This window comes from Ornithorhynchus anatinus, chromosome 2, assembly GCF_004115215.2.
Source record: "Ornithorhynchus anatinus isolate Pmale09 chromosome 2, mOrnAna1.pri.v4, whole genome shotgun sequence".
Lineage (NCBI taxonomy): Eukaryota > Metazoa > Chordata > Mammalia > Monotremata > Ornithorhynchidae > Ornithorhynchus > Ornithorhynchus anatinus.
This window is the reverse complement of record NC_041729.1, coordinates 76605943-76619465: the sequence shown is the minus strand read 5'-3', so window position 1 is coordinate 76619465 and position 13523 is coordinate 76605943. Positions and strand designations below refer to the sequence as shown.

Sequence of the window (13523 nt, the reverse complement as noted above, 5' to 3'; positions counted from 1 at the left end):
TTAAGTGCTGGAGTAGATCCAAGTTAATCAGGTTGGACACAATCCCTGTCCCATATGGGGCTCACAGTCAACCCCCATTTTAAAGATGAGGTAACTGAGGCCCAGAGAAGTGAAGTGACTTGCCTAAGGTCACACAGCAGGCAAGTGCAGAGCTGGGATTAGAATCTAGGCCCTTCTGATTCCTAGGCCCATGATCTATTCATTATCTATGCAATCAATCAGTGGTATTTATTGAGAGCTTACTCTGTGCCTTGCACTGTATCAAGTACTTGGGAAAGTACAATATAGCAGAATTGGTAGATACGCGTGTGCCTGTCCCTGCTCAGCACATAGTAAGTGCTCAGTAAATAGCACAGATTGATTCTAGAGTGGTAGACAGGCATGAAATAAATTACAAATAAGGGAAAAGTCAGTAGTGCAGGACTCTGCATACTGTAAGGGCTAGAAGAATACCAGTGACTTTTTTTTTTTGATATGTACATGAGTGCTCTTGGGCCAAGGGTGGGGTGAATATCAAGTACTTAAGATGTATGGATATGAGCGTATAGCCACTTGTCATTCATTCAGTCGTATTTTTTGAGTGCTTACTATGCAGAGCACTGTACTAAGCGCTTGGGAGAGTACAGTACAACAATAAACAGTCACATTCCCTGCCCACAATGAGCTTGCAGTGTAGAGTGGGGGAGATGGATATCTAGACCAGTAAAATTATAGATATTACAGAAGTGCTGTGGGGCCGGTGGGGGGGAAGAGTAAATGGAGCAAGTTGGGGTGACGCAGAAGGGAGTGGGAGATGAAGAAAAGAGGGGTTTAATCTGGGAAGGCCTCTTAGAGGAGATTTGTCTTCAATAAGGCTTTGAAAGGTGGCAGAATAATTGTCTGTTAGATTTGAGGAGGGAGAGTGTTCCAAGCCAGAGGCAGGATTTGGGCTAGGGATCATTAGTGAGAGAGGCAAGATGGAGGCACAGTGAGAAGGTTAGCACCAGAGGAGCGAAATGTGTGGGCTGGGTTGTGAGAGAGAAGCGAGGAGAGATAGAAGGGGCAAGGTGGTGGAATGCTTTAAAGCCAATGGTGAGGAGTTTTTGTTTGATGTGGAGGTGGATGGGCAATGATTGGAGTTTTTTGAGGAGCAGCGTGACCTGTCCTGTACGTTTTTGTAGAAGAATGATCCAGGCAGCAGAGTGAGGTATGGACTGGAGTGAGGAGAGACAGGAGGTTGGGGCATCAGCAAGGAGGCTAATGCAGTAATCCAGGGGGGATAAAATGAGTGATTCTATTAACGTAGTAGCAGTTTGGATGAAGAGGAAAGGATGGATTTTAGCAATGTTGTGAAAGTGAGACCAGTAGGATTTGGTGATGGATTAAATGACCGGAGTCAAGGATTACACCAAGGTTATGGGCTTGTGAGACAGGAAAGATGGTGGTGCCATCTACAGTAATGGGAAGGTCAGGGAGAGGATAGGTTTTGGATGGGAAGATAAGGAGCTCTGTTTTAGACATGTTAAGTTTGAGGTGATGAGGACATCCAAGTAGAGATGTCTTGAAGGCAGGAGGAGATGCGAGCCTGGAGAGAGGGGGAGAGAGCAGGGCTGGAGATGTAAATTTGAGTGTCATCTGCAAAGAGGTGGTAGTTGAAGCCATGGGACCGAATGAGTTCTCCAAGGGAGTGGGTGTAGGTGGAGAATAGAAGGGGATCCAGAACTGAACCTTGAGGGACCTCCCACAGTTGGGTGGGAGGCAGAGAAGGAGGCTGAGAATGAACGGCCAGAGAGATAGGAGAACCAGGAGAGGACAAAGTCACTGAAGCCAAGGATGGATAATGTTTTCAGGAAAAGGGGTGGTCCACGGTGTTGAAGGTAGCTGAAAGGTTGAGGAGGATAAGGATGGAGTAGAGGTCATTGGATTTGGCAAGAAGAAGATCATTGGTGACCTTTGAGAAGACAGTTTCTTTGGAGTTAAGGGGATGGAAGCCAGTTTGGAGAGGGTCAAGGAGAAAGAAGAGAGGAATTTGAGACATAGGTTGTAGATCACTCACTCAAGGAGTTTGGAGAGGAATGGTAGGAGGGAGATGGGGTGATAACTGGAGGGAGCCTGGGGTCAAGGGAGGGATTTTTGTTTGGTTGGTTTTTTTTTAGGATGGGGAGACATGGGCATTTTTGAAAGCCGAGGGGAAGAAGACATTGGAGAGCAAATGGTTGAAAGTGGCTGTTAGTGAGGGAAGAAGGTAGGGGACGAGAGTTTGATAAGGTGCTAAGGAATGGGGTCAGATGCACAGGTGGAAGGGGTGGCTTTTGAGAGAAGGCAGGAGATCTCTAAACATACTGCTGGGAGGGATGGGAGAGTTGAAGGGCGAAGGGCGAGGGACTGAGGAGGGGCAGGGGTGATTTTGGGGAGCTCACACCTAATGGTGTCAATTTTCTTAAAAAGTAGGTGGCCAGGTCATTGAGGGCGAGGGATGGGCAAGGCAGAGGGACAGGGGGCCTGAGGAGGGAGTGAAATGTCTGGATCAACTGGTGAAGGTGATGGACATGAATGGGTGAGGCATGAAGAGTGGAGAAATAGTTTCGCCAGGCAGAGGAGAGGGCAGAGTTAAAGCATGCAAGGACAAACTGGAAGTGGACAAAGTTGGCCTGATAGTAGATTTCCACCAGCAGGGCTCTGTGGCTTGAGAACGAGAGCACAGTTCTGTCTGCTTTCTCTGTTCTGTGACCTTGGGCAAATCAGTGATCCATGCCTGATCCATAAAACAGTTTTTAATACCTATTCTCCTTCCCCATTAAAATTTGAGCCCCAGTTGGGAGGGGTTTGTGTTTTATCTGCTTATACTGTCTACCCTGATGCTTAATATGTTGCTTGGCAAATACTAAGTATTTTAAAATTTCTTGTTATTATTATTATTGCATCTTCTTCCTTAACACTGATTCTTTTTACAAATGTTTACATTGCAGGATTATTTTGGCCAATAGCCAAATACATTAATGCCTAGAAACTCAGTTGCATTTTCCCAAGTGTTGAGTACAGGGTTCTGCACACAGCACTCAATAAATACCGTCGATTGACCAATATTGGGTTCACTATAAAGTTCTTTTCTGGGGAGAAAAAAGCTTTACCTGTAACTATCACCTTTGAACAATGAGCTTAATGATGACTTGTGACTATCCTCACAGTATTTCCTCAGGAGGTACATTTCACTTTCCTCAGGAGGTGCACATCATGGTTTGGGGCTCACACTAAACAGCAACCCTTAGTCACTAAAACATCTTACAAACTCTAGTCATTAACATGCTTTGCAAACTCCAAAGGCTTGCATTTTAATATTAATCATATTGAGTGCTCACTGTGTGCAAGACACTGTACTAGAAGCAGCGTGGCTCAGTGGAGAGCCCGGGCTTGGGAGTCATCGGTCTCGGGTTCGAATCCCGGTTCTGCCACTTGTCAGCTGTGTGACTGTGGGCAAGTCACTTAACTTCACTGTGCCTCAGTTACCTCAACTGTAAAATGGGGATTAACTGTGAGCCTCGCGTGGGACAACCTGATTACCCTGTATGTACCCCTGTGCTTAAAACAGTGCTCTGCACATAGTAAGCGCTCAACAAATATTGTTATTATGACTAAGTGCTTGGGAGAGTACAATATAACAGTAAGTAGACACTTTCCCTGCCCACAAGGAGCTTACAGTCTAGAGAGGGCACAGTAGGAATAAACTGGTCACTTTTGTTCTGATTGATCTCTCTTTTAATTACCTATATCAAGGTCCTTTTTGTACTTAACTTCTTTTCTCAATCAATCATTGGCATTTATTGGGCACTTACCGTGTGCAGAGCACTGTACTAATTGCTTGGGAGCATATACTACAGAGTTGGTAAACACCGTTTCCTGCTTACAAGGACTTCACAGTCTAGAGACAGAGAGACATTAAAATAAATTACAGATATGTATGTAAGTACTGTGGGGTGAATAACAAATTCTCAAAATGCACCCTTAGATCCTGCATTAGCCATGTTGGTAGCAGGGCTCAACAAATGTTGGTTTAATGAGCCCGTTGAAAACCCTGATTTGTCAGATGCTGTATTTTTTATTTTAATAATACAAGTCTAACATGTAAAGATGAAAGAACACATTTTCTTTCATTCATTCATTGGGGATAAGGAGAGTAGTTCATCCGTTGAGTCCTAATTATCCATCTTCTAAATTCTAACTTTTATACCTCTTTACAGTTGGGCAGAATGAGCCTGAAAATGTGGTCGATAAAGAAGACTCAGATAAACTTGTGCCATCCCGATCAGCAGCTGCTGGCGATGATGCGGAAGATAAGGGAGAAGAGGAGAATGCCAGTGAAATAATCGAACAGCTTCCCTCACCAGAAGACAATAGTGAAGAGGCGGAACAAGCAAGTGAACCTCAATCAAATGATGTCGGATTTAAAAAAGTGTTCAAGTTCGTTGGCTTTAAATTCACAGTGAAAAAGGATAAGACCGAAAAATCTGACCCTGTCCAACTACTCACCGTCAAAAGAGATGATGTTGGCGTTGGAGCTGGAGATCATGATGAAACGAAATTGGAAGAAGTCAAAGAAGAGGCGAAAGAGGATGAATTGACTCAGACAACAGAGATACCTGAAGAACCAGATAAGACCGAGCAGGGCAAAGGAGAAAATCCCCCTGATGCAGATTACGCTGCTGAGCCACTGGAGGAGAGCAAGGATTCTACCGAAGAGAAAAAGGACAAGGAAGCCAGCAAGACTCCTGAGTCACCAACAAATCCACTGGCCAGTGAAACTGCTTCACCATTCAAAAAATTTTTCACCCAAGGTTGGGCCGGTTGGAGAAAAAAGACCAGTTTTAGGAAGCCCAAGGAAGATGAGCTGGAAGCTTCTGAAAAGAAAAAGGAACAAGAGCCAGAAAAGACCGATGTCGTTGAAACTGAAGTCGAAGAACATGGGCCGAAAGGAGATGCCCCCGAAAAATTATCCCCTTCCAAAGAGCTGCCTGATCAGGAGACCCCCGAAGGCAAAGGCGCCATTGAGGATGTAAAAGGTATAGCCCCCAAAGAGCCGGGGAAAGAATTGGAGACCGCCCCTGACAAGAAAACCGAAATATCCCTTGAAGAGAAGACCGCTCCCTTGGCCACAGAGATATTTGATGAAAAGCTAGAGACTGTGGCAGAGGTTCATGTCCATACTGTTGAGGAGAAACAAGATCAAAAAGTCGAGGTAGTACAGCTCTGTGGTTCTCTGCCCCTTGATCAGTCCCCCGAAGCAGCTGCGGAACAGCAGAAAATTGACTCGGTGGAGGAATCGTCAAAGACCAAAGAAGTGTGTACCTCAGAAGGTGACCATGACACCCAGACTGAAATCAGCCCTGAGGAGAGTGCTTCATGTAAACCTCCTGAAGGTATTACTAATGAGGCTGAAATACTCTCTTCACAAGAAAGAATCAAACTGCAAGGCAGTCCTTTAAAGAAACTCTTCATTGGTACTGGCTTGAAGAAGCTTTCTGGGAAGAAACACAAAGGAAAACGAGGAGGGGGAGATGAAGAAACAAAGCTAGAGGAGTCAGGAGAACACATGCAGGCTTCAGCCGATTCCCCAGAAAGTCCGGAGGAACAGAAGGGGGAGAGCTCTGCCTCTTCTCCTGAAGAATCAAATGAGCTGACTTTAGTGGAGAAAGGCTTAACGGATGCTCCGCAGGATGGGGAAGTTGAAGAAGGAGCTGTATCTGACGGAGAGAGAAAAAGGGAAGGTGTTACTCCCTGGGCATCTTTTAAAAAGATGGTGACCCCAAAGAAACGGGTCAGAAGACCTTCTGAAAGTGACAAAGAAGATGAAGTAGATAAGGCGAAGAGTGCTACCATGTCTTCCACCGAGAGCGCGGCCTCGGAAGCTCAAGAAGAAACAAAAGGAAACGGGGAAGAGCCGAAGACAGAAGAGCCAAAGCGAAAGGTTGATACCTCAGTATCGTGGGAAGCCTTAATCTGTGTAGGATCATCTAAAAAAAGAGCCAGGAAATCATCATCTTCGGATGAAGAAGGAGGACAGAAGTCTGGAGGAGACGGCCAGAAGGCCGTCGAAGAAGCTGGAAAAAACAAAGAAATGGGAGCAGAAGTAACCCTGGCCACTTCCCAAGAAAATGATCACGGTCAAGGAAGTTCCTCCCCAGAACAAGCTGGAAGCCCATCGGAAGGGGAAGGGGTTTCCACCTGGGAATCCTTTAAAAGATTAGTCACTCCCAGGAAAAAGTCAAAATCCAAAATGGAAGAGAAAACTGAAGAGTCAGCCACCGTTTCTGGCACAGAGCACTCAGACGTCGAAGCCGGGAAAGATGAATCTTGGGTTTCCATCAAAAAGTTCATCCCTGGACGAAGGAAGAAAAAGTCAGATGGGAAACAGGAGCACGCACCCGTTGAAGAAACTGAAGAGATGGCAGAAGGGAATGAAGAGGACTCGGATATCCCTGCTGTAGTACCTCTAGCTGAGTATGATGCGGCAGAACGGGAGAAGATTGAAGCTCATGAGCAAGCCACAAATGACGTGGTGGTACAAAGAAGTTCTGTAGAGGGTGGAGCGGAAACTGTAGCTCCTGGACAGGACGATGCCGATGGACGGGAACCTATTGAGGGACTGGTTCATGCGGTAACTGTGACGGTGGTAGAGGGTGAGCGGGCGGTAACCAGCATTGAAGAAAGATCGCCGTCTTGGATATCTGCTACCGTGACCGTGCCCGTCGAGCCAGTGGCAGAAGATGAACGAAAGCAACGGGCTGCGGAGATACTTGAAGAGGAAGTGGTTGTGGAAGAAACATCGGTCGTTATCAGAACCTTGCCTCAGACGAAAGACGCTAGCGATGACACTATTGTTAGTGACCTGGAGTTCACATCTGAAGCTGTCACAGCCCCAGACGAAGCCACCGAAGCTTCTTGTGTGGAGGAAACAATGGAAGTGTCTTGTGCAGAGGAGACCACCGAAATGGTTTCTGCAGTTTCCCGGTTAACGGAATCCCCTGATACGACAGAGGAGGCTACCCCTGTGCAGGAGGTGGAAGGTCACACACCAGATTTAGAAGATTTGAACAAAAGAACACAGGAGGTGCTTCGGGCAGTTGCAGAAAAAGTGAAGGAAACGGAAACAGCACAGGTTCCTGACGGTACCGAGGCAGAAGGCGTTGTGCAGGCAGATGGATCTGAAGACCCAGAGGGAAAAGGTCCCTTACAAGATAAGCTACTGATTGAACGATCTTTTGCGGAAGCTGGAGAAAGTGAAAAGAAAGCGACCGAGACGAGTCAGGAGATAAGTAGTGGGGCAAAAGAACTGCTACTGAAGGCTGAAACAGAATATGTATCGGATGACAGACAGGGTCAAGAACAATCGATTTCAGAGAGGGTTGAAAAAGTGCCTGAAATTAAAGAGAGTGTGGAGGAGTCCACATCTAATGAAGATAAATTATATAGTGATGTTAAAACAGCATCCCAACCTGGGATTCTACCCGTAGTAAAATCACGGGCCATTTCAACAGAACGGTCCACAGAATCATCACCGGATGAGGCGACAGAAGAAAGTACCCCAGTAGCAGATTTTGAAGATCTAACTATATTGCATCAAGAAAAGGCTGACGTGCCCCAAGAATTAGATGCAGTGGTAGATGCAGTCACTCACATGGGGTCAGAGTTAACAGAAGCCCCTGTACAGAGTGAGGTACTTCCAGAAGATTCTGGTTCCCAGCCTCCCCAAGAAAAGCTATCGGAAGAGCCTAGGTCAAAGGAAGTGCCAGGATCTATAAAGAAAGACACGCTGGCTGAAACGATTCAGATTTCTTCAGGAAATGAAACTGTGCAACAGGTAGATGGGCATGTTGAGGATGAAGACCTCAAAGCCACCCCAGTTGAGGAAGATTTTCAAGCTTTTTCAGACCCGGCAATAATCAAGTCGGATGATGATCGACAAGGGATACGTGAAGTTGAACCAAAGGAAGCAACCCGTCCCGAAGAGCCTAAAGTGGAACAGTATGTGGGCGATTCTGAAAACATAGAACTAGAGAGTGATGTTAAATCTTACTCCACTCAAGTGCAGGAAGAGATTGTGGTGCAAGATGAGGCAGTGACCTCAGAAATTCTCAAAGTTGAGAGCTCTGAGGCTCAAAAAGCATCCTTACCGCTCACTGCTGCAGCAGTAGAGGAGAAGGTGGTAGCAGAAACAGTAAAGGCTGTAGGAACAGAAGCCGAAAGTTTGGAGCCTGTAGATGTGAACTTTGCTCCTGAAGAAATGCCTTCTGAGACAGAGCAAGGCTTAATGACTCGTCAGTCAGAGCAGACTGCTGGAGTTGACCAGAAACCTTCAACGGAGTCTGCATCTCCAACAGCAGAACCCATATCAGGAACAGTAACCGTACCAGCAAGTGCCGCTGTTGCGGAGAAATTGAAAACCTCTGATCTAGAACAAGGATGTAGCCAGAAGTTGCACAAACTGAAGCTAGATGAGGCTGACGACCAAACTGTCCTTCAGGAAACCAGTCAGATGCCAGCACTAGTGGAATCTGGAAAGGATGAGAATCAGACTTTAACTATAGAATCTCAAAGTAGCAAAATTGTTCAAAATGTTATTCAGACGGCTGTTGAACAACTAGTGGACTCGGAAGAGCCAGATGCTGGAACATCCGAATCGAGTCCCGAGAAGCCGGTACAATTAACGCAGAGTAAAAGCCAGGAGGCTGTGTCTACAACGGAAACAGATGAAAGGGTACAGGCAGCTCCTCAGCTTCCCACAAAATGTGAAGTGAAATCTGTTACAGTTGAAGAGGATTCAGTAGAAGACAAAAAGGCGGTAGAGCCAACTGTAGATTTACCCGTAACTTCAGATCTTTCCAAAGAAGACACCGTTCAGGCCTCAGACAATGCAACTGCCTCAAGTGCTCAGAAATCTAGATTACCTATAGAGGAGCAGCAGTGTGAAGCAACTGTAGTGTTGCCTGAAGAAGACAAAGCGGTAATCGGAAGAGAACCACATTTGAAAGATGATCATGACCTGTCGGGAGAAAGAACTGATAAACCAAAACTTGGATCCGAAGAAGAAGATAAAGGTGAGGTGTCACTTGGTCACTCAGAGGACCAGACAGCAGGCCCAGAGGAAGCAAATGTCTCAAAAGAAGTAGCTGAAAAATCCCCAGATGCAAATGGACCAAAACTAAAGGAGGAGGAAGCCTTCCAGGTGGTGGAATCCCAAGAGACACTAGTAGTTGAGCAGACGTATGTGGAAAGAAAGGAAGAAGTATGTAGTGAGTCATTAGAAGATATCAAAACACAGAAGCAGGAAGAGGTATCTAAGGATGACGATGGATCTTGTGTATGTCCACCAAAGTCAGCTTCTGAAGAATCCTGAGACGTAGTGTAAGTATCTTTTTAGCAACTTGGGCAAAAGAGCATCCTTTTTTAATCTGTGAACACAGGGCCGGGGGGAAAACGGAGAGAGGAGAGGAGAGGACTTAGTCTAAGTCCTACACAAGTAGAAACTCATGATGTCTCTGCTGATAGGCCAGGGGAAATAGTGGGGTTTCTGGAAGAGAAAGCTACAGCAGTTCCCACTGCTTCCGGATTGTTGGTTAGTTTCCACTTAGAGGACTCTCACCTTTCCCCACTACTTCCTTCCCCCAGTCCTGATTTAAGCTACCCTCTCTGAAGGGTAAGGATCCTTAGCGGTTAGCAAGGATTTGAAAGTCTCATGAGCTTGGAAAAAGAGGAGAAAAAGATTTGGGGAGATGGGGGAGGATAGGAATCAGTAATGGCCTCCCCCTTCTCCTCCCTTATACGTGGCTTTAGGAAGACCATAGTATGTAGCTAGTTTCCTCATACGATTAATAATAATAACGCCTCCTGGCATTGGATCACTTTCTGAGGAAAAAATCATTCAGATATTAAAAATATTATGTTTGATTTCTACAATGTTTTTATTCTGCTGGCCTTTATAAAACTTTGAAACTGGGATATTACTATTGATTTTCAAATGCAACCGTTTTAATCCATTTTTCCAGATATTCATCTTCTGGGACAGTACTAAAGTTCCCAGCAATAGTTGATCACTTTCATTCATTTCTTATCCCTCTACAGCTAAAGTACATTATGTACGTTGCATGACCAGAATGTGAAGAAGGCAAGAGAAGAAAATGAAGATTGCTAATTACACTGCAGACCAATCTTTCTGAGCTGTGAGAAGAAAAGAAAGGCTACCAACATCCATACCATTCCTGGAGAAGCTACTGACAATCCTGAGGTAGCATCAGGAGCTTTAATCACCATTTTTTATTCATGGATGTTCACACTTCCTCTCTTCAAAACCTCCCTGTATTTTTGCTTAATAAAATAATACATGATGTTTTTGATTTATTGACCTAACATGTTAACCTGGAAAGGAAGTTGGCGACACCCAGTTTCTGCGATTCCAGAATTCTGTTTTTTACATCCTTCCAAAACTGGAGTGTAATTCTTTTATGTATTTATATGTATATCTTAAATAAACTTAGTTCTGTTTTATTGTATATTTTTCTCAACTTTATGTTTAAAGAAATATGCAGTGGGTGGTTATCGATCACTCTTAGTTTTGAAGTACGTGAAATATCAAGTGCACATGACCAAAGTGAAGCGCTGTAAAGTTTTGGCCCAAAATAACTAACCTATGAAAACTAAGGTTGTTTCTTCCATAAAGGCATTCCTGGTCAAAAGGTACAATTCCAATTAATAAACCTACTGATGTATATGTGAGCAATGAAATTGTAACCCTGAGGATCGTTGGTTTTCTTGTCATTCAGTGGAGAGCTAGAAATAATTTTATTTAAACACTTTTTTTTGAAAAGCCAGAAGCTGGGAGTCCCTCTATTTGTAAACTTCATGTCTTAACTCCATCCCCATTCACTTTGGCATGACTCTTTTAACAGATGAGTGTGCTTATGTCTCAAGACGATTCTGAATTGTATTTGATGTTACCAAGAAAAGGTTGACTGTTTGTAATGCTTAGATTTTTTTTTACAGTTCCTGGACCAACAACATACATTAACAGCATGAAATAAGACAAGTTCTATAAAAAAATGTTTTTTGATAGATACTGAATTGTATCTTCATATCTATGCTCACTTTTTTTAAGGACAGTGTTTCATTATCTTCACATTCATTTGGCCAACTGTGTTTTCACAAATGACTTAAATAAAATACTTGCCTACACATAGGTTTGTCGGTTTTATTAAGACCTAGGAAATTTGGGACAGACAAAAATTACCTTATGGATATGGGTGAATGAATTGAAAGACTGGGTAAACTAGAAAACGGCAACTTTCTCACTTCGGCGGTGTCCAAGTGAGTTACCATGCCAACTTAAAAGACCATTTTTACAGAAAATATATGCAACTTCATTCCAGCCTTATTCAGTGGTATTCAAGATAAGTAAAGTATTTCTCAAAAGTCTGAATACATTCCAGAAAGGGTGCGATACCTTTTTGCCCCAACCCTTCCACTCCCCATTCCAAAAGTACAGACCGAAGGGAACTGAATTGTTAAATATTGGTGAAATTCTACCATCTAGTGGTGTTTTTTTGAAGGTTGTTCATCCCTCTGGGGCTGACAGTACATAATCCAGACATTCTGATTGGATTGGAAAGTAAATGCTCATATACCTAGGAATTTACTTTTTACAGGATCCTTGTTAAAAGAAGATACCCAGGGCCAAGATTGGCATAGGAGAATTTTTTGAACTTGTGTTTGAGAATGATTCCAACGATAGTTTTGTCAGGAGGCAAGAATGGGCTTCCTGAGTATCCTTAAACACAATCAGATTACAAATGTGCAAAATATCTGCCATAATGTTCACGTCCTAAACATGCTGTCTCTCTATGTCTAGAATTGATCTCATAGTATGTATTTCTAAATGTCACTCTCTAGCATAACTGCAGTATTCCAGTGTTTAAGTGCTCAGGCTGCAGGTCACTTAGACCTATGTACTTAGATGTGCTGGAAAGTCTGTCTCTCTCCCCGTGCAGACTGTTACTAAATGTCAATATACTACTGTCAATTTTACTTCTAAACTGGAAGTTCTTTTCCATTAGTGTTGCAAGCAGCACACATGGCTACTATGGAAAATTTGCATTGTAACTAAGGAATATCTGACTTGTGGCCCTTAATTATGAATTTGGCCTTGGAGATATTTTCTTTCATCATTCGCAAACATTTTACCATTGACATGAACTCCTGTGGGCTACCTGTGACTGCCGTGTTAATTTTACTGGCCCACAAACTTCTCATACTTGTTCCTCTTCCCCAAATATATATGCCCCTGGCTGCTACTATTTTTATAATGGGGCCAGGCTGGACGCATCATGCATCTAACAGGCAAGAACGCCATGCCTTACTCAAATAGAGCTACTTAAGCATATACATTAATCAAACTTAGCAGAATATTATGTCTTATTTTGACTCCTTCCAAATTCCCATCTTTACCTACTGTCTCGTTCCTGGCCATTTCCCCGGGCCATTCTCCTCCCCACCTCCCCAGTCTCCTTAGCTTTGGGCACATATCCTGATACATGCCAAAAATGACAATTGGTTTTACAGAGGTTAGGGTGGCTTGCATTGTCTGTGTTTTTAGGCCAATGCCTCATTGTGTCCTTGGTTACATTTGTACAAATTGTATGTTTGATATTTGTTCGGCCATATTCTAGCTGCAACGGGTACAACAAACATAGCATGAACTGTATACTGATTCTAAGTTTCATAGTTCTGAAGCAGCTGTTAATTTGTAAAGTAAATTTGGATTTAGAACTCAGCTCTAGCAACTGTAAATTGTTTGGAAAAATTGGGGAGCAAGTGCCTAAATCTTGCTTGTTTTTGATATAATTGTGGGGCCTTGTATAGTTAGAAGCAATGCAGCCAATTGTAAACTCCTTAACACTTCTTGTAACTGAGGACTATAAAATGTTGCCCCCCCCAGAGATTATTTTATTAATGGTGCCAGTGATTTGTCTCTATATACAAGCACTTTTGCAATATACTGCTTTGATCTCTGTGGAACCACAAATATTCAGTTGAGGGCTTGGAACTTTAGCTTGCATTTTGAGCTTCAAGCTTTGCAGATTCCTCTGGTCCAAGGCATTGTTACAAGATGTTTGGTTCCTCATTCTGTTTTTAAGGTAGATTTTCATTATCTAAATAAAATTCAACTCAAATACAATCCAATGGGTTTTCTTTTTGTAGTTGCACCTTAATCAATTTTGAATGCTTTCCTAAGAATCCTACAGTATTTGACTTGCCCCAGAACATTAAAAGGGCTTATGAACACAAATATTTACCTATTGAGATAATTGACCTATGAAGTGGAGGGAAAAATATTTACCATTTTACCACTAAATGTGCTATTAATTTTGATGTTCTCAGCTTTGCAAAAGATAAGGCTGAGGTACCTGAATTTACCATTTTTGGCCTAAAATAGGAAAAAGCTAGGGGGAAGAAACTAGTGGAGACCCCAGGGTTTTGTTTACAGATGGAAAGAACAC

At 43.5% G+C, this 13523-nt stretch overlaps 1 protein-coding gene across 4 annotated transcripts in view; it reads left to right on the top strand.

Moving 5' to 3' along the window:
* The window catches only part of AKAP12 (A-kinase anchoring protein 12), a 130047-nt gene extending 116846 nt beyond the window's left edge, over positions 1 to 13201 (top strand). For all 4 annotated transcript variants that reach the window (XM_029048158.1, XM_007660336.4, XM_029048168.2 and 1 more), the window contains 2 exons: positions 4218 to 9378; positions 10096 to 13201. In XM_029048158.1, the coding sequence (XP_028903991.1) occupies positions 4218 to 9370 (5153 nt within the window). In that variant the 3' untranslated portion in view covers positions 9371 to 9378; positions 10096 to 13201. The remainder of the gene's footprint in view (positions 1 to 4217; positions 9379 to 10095) is intronic.
* Positions 13202 to 13523: the final 322 nt, after the last annotated feature.